The sequence below is a fragment of the Leptonychotes weddellii genome, chromosome 5, assembly GCF_054177405.1.
Source record: "Leptonychotes weddellii isolate Sample4059 chromosome 5, ASM5417740v2, whole genome shotgun sequence".
In the NCBI taxonomy this organism is placed as follows: Eukaryota; Metazoa; Chordata; class Mammalia; order Carnivora; family Phocidae; genus Leptonychotes; species Leptonychotes weddellii.
Genome location: NC_138373.1, coordinates 91,397,280 through 91,415,774, shown reverse-complemented (window position 1 = coordinate 91,415,774; position 18,495 = coordinate 91,397,280). Strand labels below are relative to the sequence as shown.

The following is an 18,495-nucleotide window of genomic DNA, read 5'->3' as shown; positions in this document are numbered from 1 at the left end:
TATTATAAGATATTAGCTCTTGTGATTATGGAGCTTGAGGAATCCCAAGATCTGACATCTATAATCTGCAGATGCACAAAAGCTGGTGGTATAGTTCAAAAGCCCGAGAGCCAACAGCCAATGGGAGAGTCCATTCCAACTCTGAAGGCCTGAGAACTGGGAGCAGTTCTCAACAGACTGGATACTACCTACCTACATTGAGGAGGGCAAACCACTTTACTCAGTTTACCAATTCGAATGCTAATCTCTCCTGGAAACACCTTCACAGACATGACCAAAAACAATGTTTAACCAGATATCTGGGCATTCCATGATCGAGTCCAACTGACACATAAATTTTAACTATCACAGTGACATTTGGGAGTGCCTGTATAAAGGGGGTCGGGGGAAGTGCACCATGTAGCTATCTGAGCAGATACTGTTCCAGCCAGAAAGAACAGTGAGTACAAAGGCCCTGGGGTACAGTATTTCAAACATTCAAAGAGCTACAAAAAAGCCATTGAGACTGGAGTGAAGTTAACTTATATAGCTGTTCTCTGAACCCAAAACAGCTCTTAGGGCTCTGAAAGTGGCCCTAAACACAAGCTATTTGAAATAACCTAAGAATTAATCATTGTCACCTATAGATAGTGGGATTTGGGGTCATTTTAAATTTCTTTTGAATTATCCCAATTTTCTCCTATAGACTTAATCTCTTTAGAATTAGGGGATTTAAAAACCCCACAACTACTTTTTTTTTAATAGTTGAAGAATTGAAGAATAAGAACTTATATTTCCAGATGTTGCAGAAACTTCAATCTTGGTTGGTTTTTTCCTACTTCTGGGAGTCCTAGCACCAGCATGCTGAGACTGATAAGCCTCCCTCGTTTCATGAAGTTGCTAACTGATGAAATACGGGGACTCTCTTATCATGAACAGGCATGCAGGGACTAGAGGACATGGGTTAGGGGAGCAGTTCATCAGAAGTGATAAGCTAAGAAAGCAAGAAGCCACCCAAGAATCTCCTCACTCAAAGGGGCTTTCGGAATTTGATCTTATATGAAAGGTCCAGAAAAGTGGAACTCCTTCAAGTCAGTCCACCTAGATATAGTCATAACTAAGCTGTAACTGAAACTAATTTGTCTAAAACTTAGCAAAAAAAATGTTATTTTACTTAGCATACTTTCTTATATTGAGAGGACAATGATGAAGAAAAGTGAGTTTTAAAAATTGATTCATCTGTTCTACAAATATCTATGGAGAAAGGCACTGTGCTGTGCAGTAAAGAAAGTGCCTCAGAGAACTTAGAGCCCAGTGGGAGAGACAACATGGAAAAAGTATGCAAATAATTATGTATTTACAACTGAGGTTTGTGCCAGGAAGGAAAAGGCAGAGTGCAAAGAAAACTATGAAAGGAAGACTTAATCTAGACTGGGGTGCCTGGGGATGAGTCCTAGGAAGTGCTATCTAAGCTGAAAGCTAAAGGATTAGACTTAGAGGAGGAGAAAGAAACCCTGAAGAGAAGGAGAATGTTCCAGGAAACAGAACTGCAAATGTGAAGGCCTTCAATGTCAGAGGCACCTGGGCAGTTCTAAGAAAGGAGGGAAGCTTGGGTGTTGGGAAACAGTGAGAGAGATCGAACTGCTGAGACCTGAAAATTGACAGGTAGGCAAGAGCCAGAGGATGCAGTGCCTTTTCCCTGTATGAAGGACGTTGAAATTACCTTCGGAGCAATGCCAGGTCAATGAAGATCTTACGCAGAGGGCTGGCAAGATTGGTACTCTAAAGACATTGCTCTGAGATTCAAAGTGTAACAAACCCAAACATAGTCTGTTTTCCATAAATGACCACATTCAGCTAAAGGAACTAGGAATACTGTAGATGCAAAAGCAGAGGTAAAAGTAACTGTGTAACTTCTTCATTGAAAAGATACAGTCTTAACCTTGATTACTAATATTTATGCTTTATATTGACAGCCTACTAATAATTATTTGGCAAAATAAAACTCTGATCTTAACAATGTTCATAGATTTTTATTATTTTGGTTGGCTCCAAACAAGTATTGTCATTTTAATCTGGTTTAGATACGTGAGCAGTAAGAAAAAATGAAGTAGGATTGGATCATAAAATTCAGTGTTTGACAGAGAATTTTATTTGCCTACAAATTGTACAAAAATGCCCATTTTGTTTTCAAAATTTTGTCAACTTCCCATCAGACCACCAGAGAAATCTACTCAAAGTTGGGTTTATTAAATTTACTGCAGCAGAGGGTAGTGCCACCTTGACTCAATTGTGACTCAGGAGGGGAGGTGGGTGGATTAAGGAAGGGTTACAGATTAAGGCTTTGAAGGTCTAGATTCTAGTGGTTTAAAGAAGGTCCTTCCAGGTGCAGACCTGGTTGGAACTGGGAGAAGTTTATGACAGCAAAGTGAGGATTTTAAAGTAATTTTTGATAGCAAACTGTTGTCAGAGAAGCAAGCTCTTTTCCAGGTGAGCAAGGGGTTATCTTAATAGGAGAGCTGTTCCTACAGATGATCTTCCCAGATACACTGACTGGCAAGCATATCCTAAGGTAAATAGTGAAGTTACATATTCTTTACAGTTTTATATTCCTGGGCAAGATTATACTGGAAGAAAGAATTAGTCAGGTAGTCTCAATTTCCACTTTTCCTTTAAAGAATTCTCCTTTTAAAATCCACTAAGGGGCACCTCGTTGGCTCAGCAGGAAGAGCATGAGACTCTTGATTTTGGGGTCATAAATTTGAACCCCACATAGGGTATGTAGAGATTACTTAAAACTTTTTAAAAAATTCACTAATACAAGAGATCAATGAAATATAGTTCAGAAAAATAACTGCAGCAAGTATGGCAAAGGATTACTATCTCAATATATGAAGAACAAAAGTAATATTAAATATATATGCTGCTGTATGTTGTTCATATGCTAGAAAGTCTTTAAATAATGAAGACTCAAATAAGTTAAAAAAGTGTAAAAAGTTACACCATGCAAACGCTAGTCATAAGAAAGCTGGAGTGGCTGTGTATATCAGATAAGTAGACTTAAGGATGAGGAATATTAGCAGAGATAGAGATATAGTTCACAACAAAAAGAATCAATTCATCAAGAAGACATAACAATACAAACATATATGCACCTAATAACAGTCTCAAAACAGACTGTTACATGAAAACAAAAGTGATGGGTGCCTGGGTGGCTCAGCTGGTTAAGCTTCTGCTTTCAGCTCAGGTCATGATTCTGGGGTCCTGGGATCGAGCCCCACATCAGGCTCCCTGCTCAGCAGAGAGTCTGCTTCTCCCTCTCCCACTGCCCCTCCCCCCACCCAGTTCCTGCTCTCTCTCTCTCCCAAATAAATAAAAATCTTTAAAGAAAAAAAGAAAACAAAAGTGACAAAACAGAGAGAATTTGAGTATTTCATAATTATTGTTGGTTATTTTGTCACTTTTCTCCTAGTAACTAATACAAAAATGGATAGAAAAAAAAAGATACAGAAACTTAAAGAGCCACTAAGTCAGCAGTCCTTCCTTGTCCTCAATCCCTACACCTCATCAATCACAAAGTCTTGACAATATAACCTCCTCTGCTTTTCTTAAATCTGTTCCCTCATCCACATTTCCATGGGTTGCAGACTTGGACTGACCGCCTTCCTTCATTAGCCAGCAGCAACCCAATTTCCCCTTGGTAACCAGGATCAATCACCCAGCCAGTGACCCCTTTTTCACTGCTTAGCATTTAAGTGGCATGAGGAACCCAAAATGGTAGGAGGGAGTACCAGCTACCAAAATACTAGAACTATGTCAGTGTTCACTAGTGGAATATTCTTTCACTGGACATTGGAACCTTCAAACCCACTGAACCCAATGATTACAGATTGGGAAGAAAATCTTCCTTAAGTGGATTATTATGCTTAAAAACAAAAGGCCTATCAACAAGAGCCAAACTATGGAAAGAGCCCAAATGTCCACTGACTGATGAATGGATAAAGGTATGGTATATACATACAATGTAATATTAATCAGCCATCAAAAGGAATGAAATCTTGTCATTTGCAGTGACGTGGATGGAGCTAGAGTGTATTATGCTAAGCAAATTAAGTCAGAGAAAGACAAATACCATATGATTTCACTCATATGTGGAATTTAAGAAACAAAACAGATGAACATATGGGAAGGGGGTAAAAAAAAGAGAGAGGGAAACAAACCATAAGAGACTCTGTACAATAGAGAACAAACTGAGGGTTGCTGAGGAGAGGTAGGTGGGGGGTGGGCTAAATGAGTGATGGGTATTAAGGAGGGCACTGGTTATAATGAGTACTGTACTGGGTATTATACGTAAGTGATAAATCACTAAATTCTACTCCTGAAGACAATATTACACTATACGTTAATTAGCTAGAATTTAAACAAAAATTTGAAAAAAAATTAAAATTAAAAATAAAATAAAGGTAAAAGGCCATGGGGGTGCTTGGCTGGCTCATTGGTGGAGCATGCAACTCTTGATATCAGGGTTGTAAGTTAAAGCCCCATTTTGGGTGTAGAGATTACTTAAAAATAATAATTATAATAATAAAATAAAAGTAAAAGGCCATACAATGGAATATTATTCAGCCATAAAAAGGAATGAAGTATTGATACATTCTACAACATGGATGAACTTTGAAAACATCTTACTAAATGAAAGGAGCCACATATATATAAAGGCCACATGTTATATCATTTCATTCATAAGAAATACCCAGAACAGGCAAATCTACAGAGGCAGAAAATAGATGAGTGATTACCTGGGGCTGCGGGGGGAGGGGAAATTGAGGGACACCACTAAGGGTACCAGCTTTTTTTAGAGATAATGACAGTGTTCTGGAATCAGATAGTGGTGATGGTTGCGCTTTGTGAATATACTTTAAAAAAATCACTGCATTGTACACTTTAGATGTATATGTGAATTACATCTCAATTTTTTAAAAACAAGGAAAAAACTGAATAGAACCATTCTGGACTTCCACCCCTTGGTTCCTGGGCTCATGTATTTGGCTATGAGGGAGATGTCACCATGTACTGTCTGCTGATTTAAGTCAATTATTCATCCTGTACAACAGCACCCCAATCCTGTAAGGTAATTTTCTTTTATTCATATAGTAACTGAGTTTTTAGCACGCCATTCTACCATTTTGTCAAGCGAGATATTGGCTTGGGGCTTGTGGTAATGTTGGTGAATCTTGTGAGTATAATTCCACTGCATTCCATCCTTCTCTGTAAATATGTTCCTTGGTCTGAGATGACTTGTATGGAACATGAATAGCAATGAATAAGGCCTTCTGTTTAGTGCTGGTAGAAGCATTTGGGGCAGGAAAGCTAAGCCATATCTGAAATATGTTTCCATGCCCAAGAGGACAAATTGCTCCTCCCTCCATTATGGAAAATGTCCAATGCATCAATCTGCCTCCAAGTAGCTCATCAGTTCCTTGGAGAATGGTGTGCTCTGTCAGGGACTCAGCATGTCTGACTCAAAGCACGCGGGTACCTAGCAGAGGCAGAAGTGAGAAGTCCATGCAGAGCCTCCTTCCCTGTTGCCATCTCACTTTATAAATGGGCCTATTAAGCAAACAGCAGGGTGGCTGGTCAAAGAGGTTGAATGACCCACAGGACTGGATAAACTATCCATCTGATTACTGAGAGCCTACTCTGCAGTGGATGCCCTCTGATGGGCACTGATATGGGTTGCAGATTTGTCATACCATGCACATTCTGAGAGGTCTTCCACATGATTTTCCCCCAGACTTCCTTAACACCAATGTGTCAATCTTGTTCTAAGTTTCTGACCAGCAGGTCAACCCATTAGCCACCGTCCATGAATTAATATTGACTCATACATCAGAATGTCTATCCACCTAAGTCCAAAGTTGATAACCAGATGCACTGGCTCCTCAGTTACTTTGGTTCTTGCTTAATAGTTTATCAAACCAGATAGGGAATTGTGTATATATGTTCTGATAGTTATTTAATGGGTTTTTTTTGCCTATTTAGTCAGTCTGTAGATGCTATGAAGGTGAATGAACTAGTGCTTTGTCTCAACTTCACATTTAATCACACCCAAGAATTTGCTCTTATAAAGGCTGTGGGGTTTTCAGTATAAGTAACTCAAAAGCTTAAAAGAATTATTTTCATCTGTTCCTGAAACTATGAAACATATGTTCTTCCACTATGGCAGACCATACTGAGACTGGCTTTATCACTGTCTTTTAGTATCATCTCTACATAGGACTATCGGATAGTTCTGGCTGGAGTCAACATACCGTACAAACCAATTCATAAACCAGGACCTTACTTTCCTTTTGTTCACTCCTCATGCAGTCGAATGTGTGGACAGACGAAAGCCAGAGAAGCAGAAAGCCCCAGGTATGACAGAACACTGGGACGACTTGACTATATGTTTTAATTATGCCTTAAGATCTGCTTGGATTGTTAACGAATATACTATTTTCATTTAATAATGAAATGCTGCAGCACCAATCCAATTATATATATTATATATATATATATTAAAGATTTATTTATTTGAGAGAGAGAGTGAGCACACATGTGCAAGGGGGGGAGGGGCAGAGAGAGAGAGAATCTCCAGCAGATTTCCCCTGAGTGTAGAGCCTTACATGGGGCTCGATCCCAGGACCTGAGGATCATGACCTGAGTTAAAATCAAGAGTCAGATGCTTAACCAACTGAGCCACCCAGCCCCCCCACCCCAGTTATATAGTTTTGTGAATCAGAGAGCACCCCATCATGATGGACAGTTCAGGCTGCATAGTCGTTATGTCCTAAGTAGCGATATAGGAACTTCTTTTCAAATGGAGAATACTTGTCAGCAAAACAGGGCACGATGCTAGGATTCTCCTAAAAAAAAACAAAAACAAAAACGGTTTTTGAGAGGCTTCATATACCACAGAAATTCCCTGTACCATTTGGCCCTCTGGGCCATCAGGCCTGAGGGGCAGGGCAGCTTGCACCATAGCCTGCATATGCTATAGGGCCCTCTCTTGCGTGAGGCCACTATAAATCTGGAGTTATGTGAATTACATTATAAATTACTTAGGGCAGCATATCCATATATAGTGTATGTTACCCACAAACCCCACAGAGGTTCTTCAAACACTGTGCCTCTTTCTTTGTAGTGGGTGGTACGACTTGTGCCAGGCTATAGTCAAGATCCCCAAAATCTCATTAATGTGGAAGTCCTTGAATTTTTTATAACATTTATTTCCATCCTCTGGCATGCATGTTTTATTAAATCTTATAGAATGCTTATTCTTTTCTGTCAGGTCCAGTTAGCATAATATCATCACAGAAATGGACCAATGTTCTACAGGGTATCAAGATGACAAATTTCACTCTATAAAAGAAAGGAAAATGTTCGAAGGCAGATGTCTAAGCTACAAGCAGGTATATTCATTGTTATATGTCCATGTCCTAGAGGCTGAAAGAATTATAATCCGGAGTCCAGAAAGCAGCCATGTGCTGAGTCAGCCCACAAGGAACCTCAGACAAGGCCTCAGACAGGCCCTACCAGGGTCCCACTGATAACCTGCACAAGCTTATGGGGATCCCAGTGACAGAGAAATACACTTGTGGAAATTTGCCACCCACTCCGTTAACGCTGTACTATCCAAGAAGGGACTGTGGTCAAATAGCCACATGGAGCTATTTAACTTTAAATTAATTAAAATTAAATAAAATTTAAAATTCAGTTCCTTAATAGACACAGGTGGCTAGCAGCTACAGTGCTAGACATTATAGATACAGAACTATTGGACGATGCCACTATCGAAGTGCTTCTATTCCAAAGTAGGAGTAGCCGGTGATCTTCTCTTAACTAGCCAACAGACAAGGTTCCTGAAGGTCTATCAAACCAAATAGGAAAATCTCTACACAGATTCGGCTAGTTACTTAGTGCTGGTTTTGCCCTGTCTGGACTACACCAGGTTGTAGCTGCTACACAGGTGAATGAATCAGCACTCTCTCTCTGCTTCACATTTAATCATATCCAAGAATTTTTTCATAGAAGAACAGTCTATAGGATGTTGGAGTATACTAACTCAAAGGCTATATAAAAGAGTTATTCTTGGGGAGGGGGCACCTGGGTGGTTCAGTTGGTTAGGCATCCAACTCTTGACCTCAGCTCAGGTCTTAATCTCAGGATCATGACTTCAAGCCCCGCATTGGGTTCCATGCTGGGCATAAAGTCTACTTAAAAAAAAAAAAAAGAATTATTCTTAGGGAAAAGACAGTCTCTTCATTAAATGCTGCTAAGAAGACTGGACAGCTGCCTGCAGAAGAATGAAACCGGACCACTTTCTTATACCATACACAAAAATAAACTCAAAATGGATTAAAGATCTGAAAGTGAGAGCTGAAACCATAAAACTTCTAGAATATAACATAGGCAGTAATTTCTTTGACATCAGCCTTAGCAATATTTTTCTAGATATGTCTCCTCAGGCAAATGAAATAAGAGCAAAAATAAACTATTGGAACTACACCAAAATATAATACTTTTGCCCAGCAAAGCAAACCATCAACAAAACTAAAAGGCAACCTATTGAATGGAAGATGGTATTTGCAAATGATATATCTGATAAAAGATTAATATCCAAAATATATAAAGAACTTAAACAATCATCAGGAGTTAAGATGGCAGAGAAGTAGCGGCCCCTGGGCTTTCCTTGCTCCTCAAACACAGCTGTATTGAGTTCAGACCACTTGGAACATCCAGGAAATTGATTGGAGGATTGTAAGAAGGATCTCCACAGTTGGAGGGAGACAGCATGACAGGAGTAAGGTATGTGGAAATGAACTGGGGGAGAGAAAACCTGCCGTGCCATAGAGGGGAGGGAGCCCTTTCCGTGGGGAAAGAGAGAGGGATTGAGAGAGGTACAATGTTGGGTTCACACAAGAAGAAAACCTCTCTGGACCAGGGACTGGGGAGGAACGGGAAGTGAGGATCACAGGTGTTCTGCAAAAAGTGTGTGTTGCTCAAACTTTGAGGTTTTGGAAGTGCACAACTTTTGCCTGAGTGGAGCTGTGGCACGCACGCCTGGGGAGAAGGAGAGCACAGGTCAGAGAATGCACAAAGTGGTGTAGGGATCTCCTGGGTCGCACTGGGAAAGAACGTTCCCCTTCCTGGAGTACATTTGGAAGAAGGTATACTGCCTCTTCCAGGACAAAACCCTGCAGACACCAGCAAACGGCCTTTCATTGGCAGGGGACAGAAGTGCATGCCGAGGGTGTAACCTGGTTGCTGCTTTTTGTGGTGCTACAACATAGATTCCACGCCCTGCACCGGCGTGGACAGTTTTTCTGGGACAAAGGACACTAGTCACAGCATGATGGGGAGGCTCTACCAAGAGGAGAGAGCAGATCTGCGTGGTGCCAGGTCCTTTAAGATGTGGAGTTTTGAATCCCAGCAGTACGCCAAAGATAAAACTCAGGAGAGCTGTGGCGCTGGGAGCACTGATGGCCCGGGATTTTTCTGTGAGGGCTTCCTGAACAGCAGGGGCTGTGAGATCCCCTGTCCAGGGAGGAGAGAGTGCGGTGGCACCATTTTACCCTCGCCACCAACACAGTCAGACTTCATAGAATAACAGAGCATCCCCCACTGAAGGCGGGAGCCACTTACACCAAACCCCATTCCCCTGTGCCTGGCAAGGGCGTATTTTTGGGGGCAGGACTGACTTTGAGCCAGCATGGCGGGCCTATCCCCTGGAAGACGAGCACAGGCAGCACCCTGCATGCACCAAGTCTACTGATCATAGAGTGCTTCAAAGTGTCACCTTCAGTTCTGCTGGAAATAGGACGAGGCTATATATTTTCTTCTTTTTTTCCTTTAGAATCAGGCTCATAGTTTTTGGTCGGTTAGTTTGTTTTTTTCCATTTCCTTTTCTTTTATTTAGACCAGACTTCTTTTTTTCTTTTTCGTTTCTTCCTTTCTTTTCCTTGGGAATCAGGCTTATAGTTTTTTGTTTCTTAGTTTTTTCCATTTCCTTGTCTATTTTTTGGATCAAGATTCTATTTTTCTTTTTCTCTTTTTCCTTTCTTTTTCTTTGGAATCAGACTTTTAGTTTTTGATTGTCTATTTTGTTTTTTGTTGTTGTTCCTTTTCCTTTTCTCTTTTTTTTTTGGATCGGGTTTTTCTTTTTCTTTCCTTTTCTTTTTTTCCAGGCTTATTTTAACAAACAAATCAAAGCACACCTAGTTAAAGGTCCAAATACTTCCACTGCAAGCAAGGAGGAACTCTGCAGAGGCCTGACCAGAGGGAAAGAGCAGCCAAAATACAACAGCAGAGTGCACACAGCATACACCGAAAACACTTCCTGAGGTGCCAGGCCCTGGACAGAGAATGACCCCTTTTTAACATAGCATTACTCCCAGGTGCAGGAAACATAACAAGCTTTCATAACACGCAAAAGACAGGAACTTACCCAAAATGACAAGATGGAGGAACTCTCCCCAAAAGAAAGGTCAAGAAGAAATCACAGCCATGGATAAGCTCAAAACAGATATAAGCAATATATATGAACAAGAATTTAGAACAATTAGTAGTCATGAGACCACTAACTGGGCTTGAGAAAAGTATAGAAGACACCAGAGAAACCCTTGCTGCAGAGATAAGGACCTAAAAACTAGTCAGGCTAAAATAAAAAATGCTATAACTGAGATGCAAAACCAACTGGATGTAATCACAAGGACTGAAGAAGCAGAGAAGATAATAGGTAAAATTATGGAAAATAATGAAGCTGAAAGAAGAAAGAAAGAAAACTATTAGATCACAAAGGTAGACTTAGGGAACTCAGCAATTTCATAAAGCAAAATAATCAAATAATCTCCACATCATAGAAGTCCCAGAAGAAGAGAGGCGGAAAAAGGCACAGATGGTTTATTTGAACAAATTACAGCTGAGAACTTCCCTAATCTGGGGAAGGAAACAGGCATTCAAGTCTAAGAGGCACAGAGAACTGCCCTCAAAATCAACAAAAATAGGTCGACACCATGACATATCATAGTGAAACATGCAAAATACAAAGATTAAAAGAGAAGTCTAAAAGCAGATACAGACAAAAGGTCTTTAATCTACTAGGCTAGACACATGAAGCTAGCAGCAGGGCTGTCCACTGAAACTTGGCAAGCCAGAAAGGTGTGGAAAGAAATATTTAATGTGCTAAATGGGAAAAACATGCAGCCAAGAATACTTTATCTAGCAAGGCTGTCATTCAGAATAGAAGGAGAGACAGTTTCCAAGACAAACAAAAACTAAAGGAGTTCGTGAACACTAAACCAGCTCTGCAAGAAATATTAAAGGGGACATATTGAACGGGAGAGAGAGACCAAAAGCAACAAAAACTAGAAGGAAGAGGGACAGGCTATAGCAACAGTGACTTTACAGATAATACAATGGCACTAAATTCGTATCTTTCAATACTTACTCTGAAAGTAAATGGACTAAATGCTCCAATCAAAAGACACAGGGTATCAGATTGGATAGAAAACAAGACCCATCTATATGTTGCTTACAAGAGACTCATTTTAGACCCCCAAACACCTCCAGATTGAAAGTGAGGGGGTGGAGAACAATTTATCATGCTAGTAGACATCAAAAGAAAGCAGGAGTAGCCATCCTTGTATCAGACAAACTAGATTATAAACAAAGTCTGTAATAAGAGATAAAGAAAGACCCTGTATCATAACAAAGGAGTCTACCCAAGAAGAAGATTTAACAATTGTATATATTTATGCCCCTAACTTGGGAGCAGCCAAATATATAAATCAATTAATAACAAACTTAAGGAAACTCATTGATAATAATACAATAGTAGTAGGAGACTTTAACAACCCACTCACAGCAATGGACAGATCATCTAAGCAGAAGATCAACAAGGCTTTGAATGACACACCGGACCAGATAGATCTACCAGGTATATTCAGAACACTTCATCCTAAAGCAGCAGAATACACATTCTTTTCAAGTACACATGGGACATTTTCCAGAATGGATCACATACTGAGTCACAAAACAGGCCTCAACCAGTACAAAAAGACTGAGACCATACCATGAATAGTTTCAGACCACAGTGCTATGAAACTTGAATCACAAGAAAAAATTTGGAAAGACAACAAATACATGCAGGTTAAAGAACATGCTACTAAAGAATAAATGGGCAACCAGGAAATTAGAGAAGAATTAAAGAATTAAATTAAAGAAGAAATAAAATATACATGGAAGCAAATGAAAATGAAAAACACAATAGTCCAAAACTTTGGGATGCAGCAAAGGCGGTCCTAAGAGGGAAGTATATAGCAATACAGGGCCTTTCTCAAGAAGCAAGAAAAGTCTCAAATAAACAACCTAACCTTATACCTAAAGAAGCTGGAAAAAGAACAGCAAATAAAGCCTAAATCCAGCAGGAGAAGATTAGATGATATAGAAATAAATGATACAGAAATTAAACAGTAGAACAGATCAATGAAACTAGGGGCTGGCTCTTTGAAAGAATTAACAAAATTAATAAACCCCTGGCCAGACTTAAAAAAAAAAAAAAAGGATCCAAATAAATAAAATCATGAAAGAGGAAAGATCACAACGCACACCACAGAAATTCAATTATAAGAGAATATTATGAACAATTATATGCCAACAAATTAGGCAAACTGAAAGAAATGGATACATTCCTAGAAACATATACACTACCAAAACTGAAACAGGAAGAACTAGAAAATCTGAACAGACCCATAACCAGCAAAGAAACTGAATCAGTAATAAAAAATCTCCCAACAAACAATTTACCTTGAAATATCAGCTCTGAAAATAATGATGTCTGGGAAAATGGTGCCCTGAGTACGAGGCCCTTCCTCTCTAGAAACTATGCTGGGTTGACTCAACCACTAAAAGGTGTGGGTTAATTTACTCAAGACTGTTGCCTTGTAGGCTGACCTCCAGGTAAAAGCTCCATGGAAACTGGCCCATGCTTAAAGAAATCAATTCCTGGTCAGCCTAAAGACTTCCAACTCTCTACCCCCTCAGTGGCACAATCCAGAAACAAGAATCCCCCCTCTTGTTCTCCCTTATCCAATCCATCAAGTTTTATTGGCTCTTCCTCCAGACCATAGATCCAAACTGTCTAGTACATTTTATATTCTAGTGCTCAACACATATACATAAGGCTAACAGTTACCATATCGGACAGCGAGGCTTGTTGATTACTTTCTGGTTACCTGTATTTACTGCATGTTGACTAGGATTACAGGCCTATCAAAATACTACGAACTTGTATTCTTAACCTTCCCTCAAAATGCTTTCTTAAAGGTTATTCACACCCTTCTCAGGGCACCTTCCCAATCTTGAAGCATAATAATCTGATGGTCAATCTCAAGCTTTCTTCAATATTTCAGAGGCTTTTTGAGTCCTGATGGCCTGATGGCTGTTTTGATGTGATAGTCTCAATTTAAGTCTAAAGGATCACTGCAATCCTGATTCATATTCCATAATCCCTACTCTGCAATCTAAACTTAATATAGTAAGTTTCAAATACTTTTCCAAATTCTATTTTTAAATATCTAGAGTTAGAAGAAAATGAACCTTGAATGCATTCCTTTAAACATGGAAATAGTTAACAACAAATCAACATTATTTATGCTTCTATTATAATAACAACACATTATTTGTGCTCCTTTCTCTGGACCCTTCTCTTGAAAAAAAACTCAAATGAAAATGAGTTGGTAAGACCAGTAGTTGGTTTTGGCCACTTTCATCTAGATACAAATGGGTAAGAGAAGGCATTAACCTGGCTGTGGTAAGATAATAAAAGGCATTCTAAAGTCAGTAAGAAAACTTCTATAGTAATTTTTTTTTTTTTTAGATTTTATTTATTTGACAGAGACACAGCAAGAGAGGGAACGCAAGCAGGGGCAGTGGGAGAGAGAGAAGCAGGCTTCCCACCGAGCAGGGAGCCTGATGTGGGGCTCAATCCCAAGACCCTGCGATCATGACCTGAGCCGAAGGCAGACGCTTAACAACTGAGCCACCCAGGCACCCCTATAGTAATTGTTTTTTATCTCTCATTTCACCTCCCCATTTATGCCTCTTACGAGTATTGACTGACATTTGGACACTTGCATCTTTTCATTTTCTAGATTGGAGATTCCTAAGAACTTGTTTTACTCATCTTTGCAGCTTCTATAATAGTACCATACTTTTCACAAAGCTTCATACATTATAGGTATTTACAATTTGCAAATTTATCTCCATCTCCAGGAAATAAGATATATGTAACACGCTAGTCAAGTGTTACCATTCAGATGGATTTTTCACTGTATTTTTCCTTTAAAATTAGTTCTGTGGTCATTCTTTAGATGAACATCCACTGATTTCTTTCAACTTTCACCCTTGCATCTTACTTCTATTTTCAATTCCCTTCTTCCTGAGGGAATTTCATTGGTCTTTCTTTCATTGAGGGTCTGTTTGTCTTTCATTGTATCATGCATAAAGGAATATTTTACATACTACTGTCCTGAACCTCAAATACCTAAAAGACTGATTTTTTTTACTAATTTTATTTTTACTTTTTTTTTTTTAAAGATTTTATTTATTTATTTGACAGAGAGAGATAGTGAGAGCAGGAACAGAAGCAGGGGGAGTGGGAGAGGGAGAAGCAGGCTTCCTGTTGAGCAGGGAGCCTGATGTGGGGCTCGATCCCAGGACCCTGGGATCATGACCTGAGCTGAAGGCAGACGTGTAATGACTGAGCCACCCAGGCGCCCCTATTATTACTTTTTAAGAAGACTCCATGACCAATGTGGAGCCCAACACGGGACCTGAACTGACAACCTTGACATAAAGACCTGAACTGAGATTTAAGAGGTGAGTCCTTAATGGACTGAGTCAGTCCGGTTTCCCTTTTTTAAAAATAATCTTCGTAGTCTATGCAGGCTTCTCTCACCTTGTCCTGAAAATACCCTTTGAAATTCAAGGTCATAAAATAATATTCACTGGTACCTATAAGGTTCTAGCCTTAACATGTAAAAGCCACACCTAACATGAAAACATTAATAAAGTATGATAACAGCCAACTCAACATTTAACTACTTGTATTCAACACCAAATGCTTTATATTATTTAGGAAAAGTACTTGCAACAATGCAAGAGTGAACATATCCATCTAATTGGGCTTGCTCCTGAATCACACCACTATAACCACTCTAAGAGGCATTTAACCATTTTAAAAACTGTGGGATTGAGATATTTATCAGTATTTATTCCATGAAAAATTCAAACATTTTACAAGTGTTTCCATTACATGTTTATAAATAGCATTTTAATGAAAAATATATATCAAAAAAATAATCCATGAAAAGTCTAGCATTTTCTTCCTTTTTTGCAAATCTCTTTAAGGTCCTACTTCATAGAACTCAGTTGACTCTCTTATCTACTTGTGCATTCAGTCTGTTGTTGAGCTATGTCTTGGTTCAAGTATATCAAGAAAATCCCATCTCACACACACAGATGGCTTTTTACATGGATAAGAGTGTTCCTCCAGCTCTTTGAGATCACATATATTCTTCTTTGTTACTGCACCAAAAGCTGACAGTTGTTTCCTAAAAGGTTGGTTCCAACAGGGAAGCTTGATATGGCAGGTATCTTTTTGCATTCTTATATTAAAATCCATTGGTCTACCTGGCATTCTGAGTAGATCTCTTATCAACTGCACTGGTCATCAGAAAATATTGGTTCACTAAGTTATGCAGATCTTCCAAATATTGACATACTTTAGCATACATAAAAAATAATTACATTCAGAGGCACCTGGTTGGCTGCTGGTAGACTAGCATGTGACTCTTGATCTCAGGGTTGTGACTTCCAGCCCCATGTTCGGTGTGGAGCCTACTTTAAAAATTCTTTTTTAAATAATTACATTCATCAGTATTCCTGATGAACTCATCAGAGAGCTAGTAGTAGGATGCTATCAAACTTGGTCTCAGATACAAGTTTTCCTAACTTCTTGCGGAAGCTCAAGTTTTAGCATTGACAACAAATATTTTTATTTTCCTTGAAAAGTCAGGATGACATAGTTGAGAAAAATGTCAATGATTTCTTCAAGTAAAAATGATGTCCCAAGGGACCAGTTCAATTTACAAGTCAAAAAATTACATTTTTCCTCAATGGCCATTGTACCATCATTGCTTGTATATCTCTGCTTCAAATTCTTCTGAAATGCAAAATTTGTGTACTTATTCATCACTTAGGATATTTAAAAGATGTATACTCAAGGGTTGAGATTTAATAATATTAGCAAGTCTCATTATTTTATCAAAGACATTAAGACTTTTAAAAAAATATTCTGAGAGTTTCCAGCAGTAAAGAATACAATGATCAATATAATGACTATCACAGTTTGAAGCCATTGCCTTGACTGGTGTTATGGTGCTAGCAGTTTTCCTAACCATTGCTTTTCTAACTGAATCTTTTATTGACACGAAACCATCAAACAGTCAAATGAGCACAGCTACTTAGTATTTTATGAGAAGCCCGCTCTTCTGAAGTCTGAAGTCTTCAGAATGTAGTTTTTAAACTTGTAATAAAGTACACATAAGTTACTATCTTAAGGATTTTTAAGTGTACAGGTCAGTAGTATTAAGAATATCCACACAATAGCAAAACTGAAACTATACTCTCATTAAACTTCCATTTCTTCCTACTCCCAGAAATGTATTTTTTAAAATGAATATGAACTGTACATATAGCATTGAGATTTTATGAAAATAACCAACACTTTTCTAGTAGCCATAAAGTAAAACCCAGAAACATTTTGCCTTCCATGCTTTCTTGCAATTTCCTGACTCTAGGAAAATGTTTGCTCTTCTTCTGAATGCAACCTGAAAATATTTACTTCTAACAGCTTAACTAAAACTGCTCCTTTTTAAAACTCTTCTAAAATGTGCCCTGTTGTGAGGCAGAAAATCAAATACAAACCATTATGATTTCATATATATATATTTTAAAAATAAATGTTTATTTCAAGTATGAAAAGTAATGAATGTTTAAACATTATCCAAAAATTATGTCCAACTTAACAAGTACAAAACAAGACTTCTGACAATGTTTACAATTAGGTATAAAATACTTAAGAATATACTTTGACATTCACAGTGAGCATTTTTAAAAAATAAGTTTTGCTAATAAGCTTTAGAAATAAAAACATATTTACAGTCCCAGCTAAAGTAAACAAGTACTTAACTGAGAACAGCCCTCCCTCAGGATGGATAGTTAGCATTTCAAAATAAACAATGGTAAACTTTGTTCAATAATGTCAAAATTCAATACCTTGTGGTTTCCCTGACAAATACCATCTATTTCTTATGACTGGTACCCATGGGTAAGGTCCTCAAGCCATTTTAATTAAGTAATTTCAATGACATACACAACCTAAGTGGTAACCAAACTCTCTTGAGAGATTTTATCATGGTAATTCTGAGCATTTCCAGCAAAATATTCTGAACAGAAAATAGCAGAAATTTCCTGGTGCCAATTACAGAACCATCAAAAAAATTAGCCTCAAAATTATTTTAAAGGACTGCTACCAAGGCTTCTGCTTCTCTTTTCCATATACATCTTTTTGTAGGTTTGAAACATTGCTTTTGAATCTTTTACTGGATTTTGTAGTGTCTCAAATCCATCTGCACTGAAGCTTCTCTTGGAGAGTCTTGAATTAGCCAAAACATTATCATCTAAGGAAACAGAAATTTTATTTACTTTATTACTCAGTATTAGTGACCAATATACAATCAATGGAAATGGAGAGGGAAAACCTGCATTCTTCTTTGGGATAAAATATCAGAACAAGGAGTTTGATAAACTATGGCTTTTTGGGCAACCCTCTCGGGCCCCCTCCCTCTTCTGGAGCTCTGTACTATCACTCAATAAACATTGCTTTGCTGCCCACAAAAAAACAACAAAAAACCCCAAAAAACTATGGCTTTTTACCTATAGAATGGTAAATTATACACACAGGATATCTTGCCTCTCTTTTGGGGATTATTTTCTAATCTCATCCCATCTTCACTGGGCTATTCTGTTCTACTATCATTTGCACACTATTATAAATGTGACCTTTTTAACAGCTATCTAAACTAGCAATACAAAAAGCATAAACACCAGCCAGTTCCAACCAGTGAATGGAAAAGAGTTTTAATATTCTGGCCTTGCTACACATTAGGTATTCTAAGACATGTCTGTAGTTTTTCTGTTTTGTTAGACCATCTCAGCATTGCATTAGTCTCATTATCTTTTTGATGGGTCCAGTTTTTCCTACTTCTTGCATTTCTAGATGTGCCTCTATTTCTCAGTAGCCATTTCCCCATTCAGAATTCCCATGGTTTCCATTCCTGCTCTAGCTATTCCTTTCTAGAGAATAGTCTTGTTTTACCTTTCTCTGCTGTTCTGGCAAGGATTCTGTCCTCT

At 38.4% G+C, this 18,495-nt stretch overlaps 1 protein-coding gene across 19 annotated transcripts in view; it reads right to left on the bottom strand.

The window, feature by feature from the left end:
- Positions 1-1,992: 1,992 nt before the first annotated feature.
- The window catches only part of LOC115939002 (retroelement silencing factor 1), a 44,223-nt gene continuing 27,720 nt past the window's right edge, over positions 1,993-18,495 (bottom strand). For 18 of the 19 annotated variants that reach the window (XM_081821429.1, XM_081821434.1, XM_081821427.1 and 15 more), the window contains one exon: positions 15,278-17,762. In XM_081821429.1, coding sequence (XP_081677555.1) covers positions 17,596-17,762 — 167 coding nt within the window. In that variant the 3' untranslated portion in view covers positions 15,278-17,595. Of the gene's footprint in view, positions 6,885-15,277; positions 17,763-18,495 lie in introns of those variants that run through there. The other variant, XM_081821446.1, reaches the window with a different exon arrangement.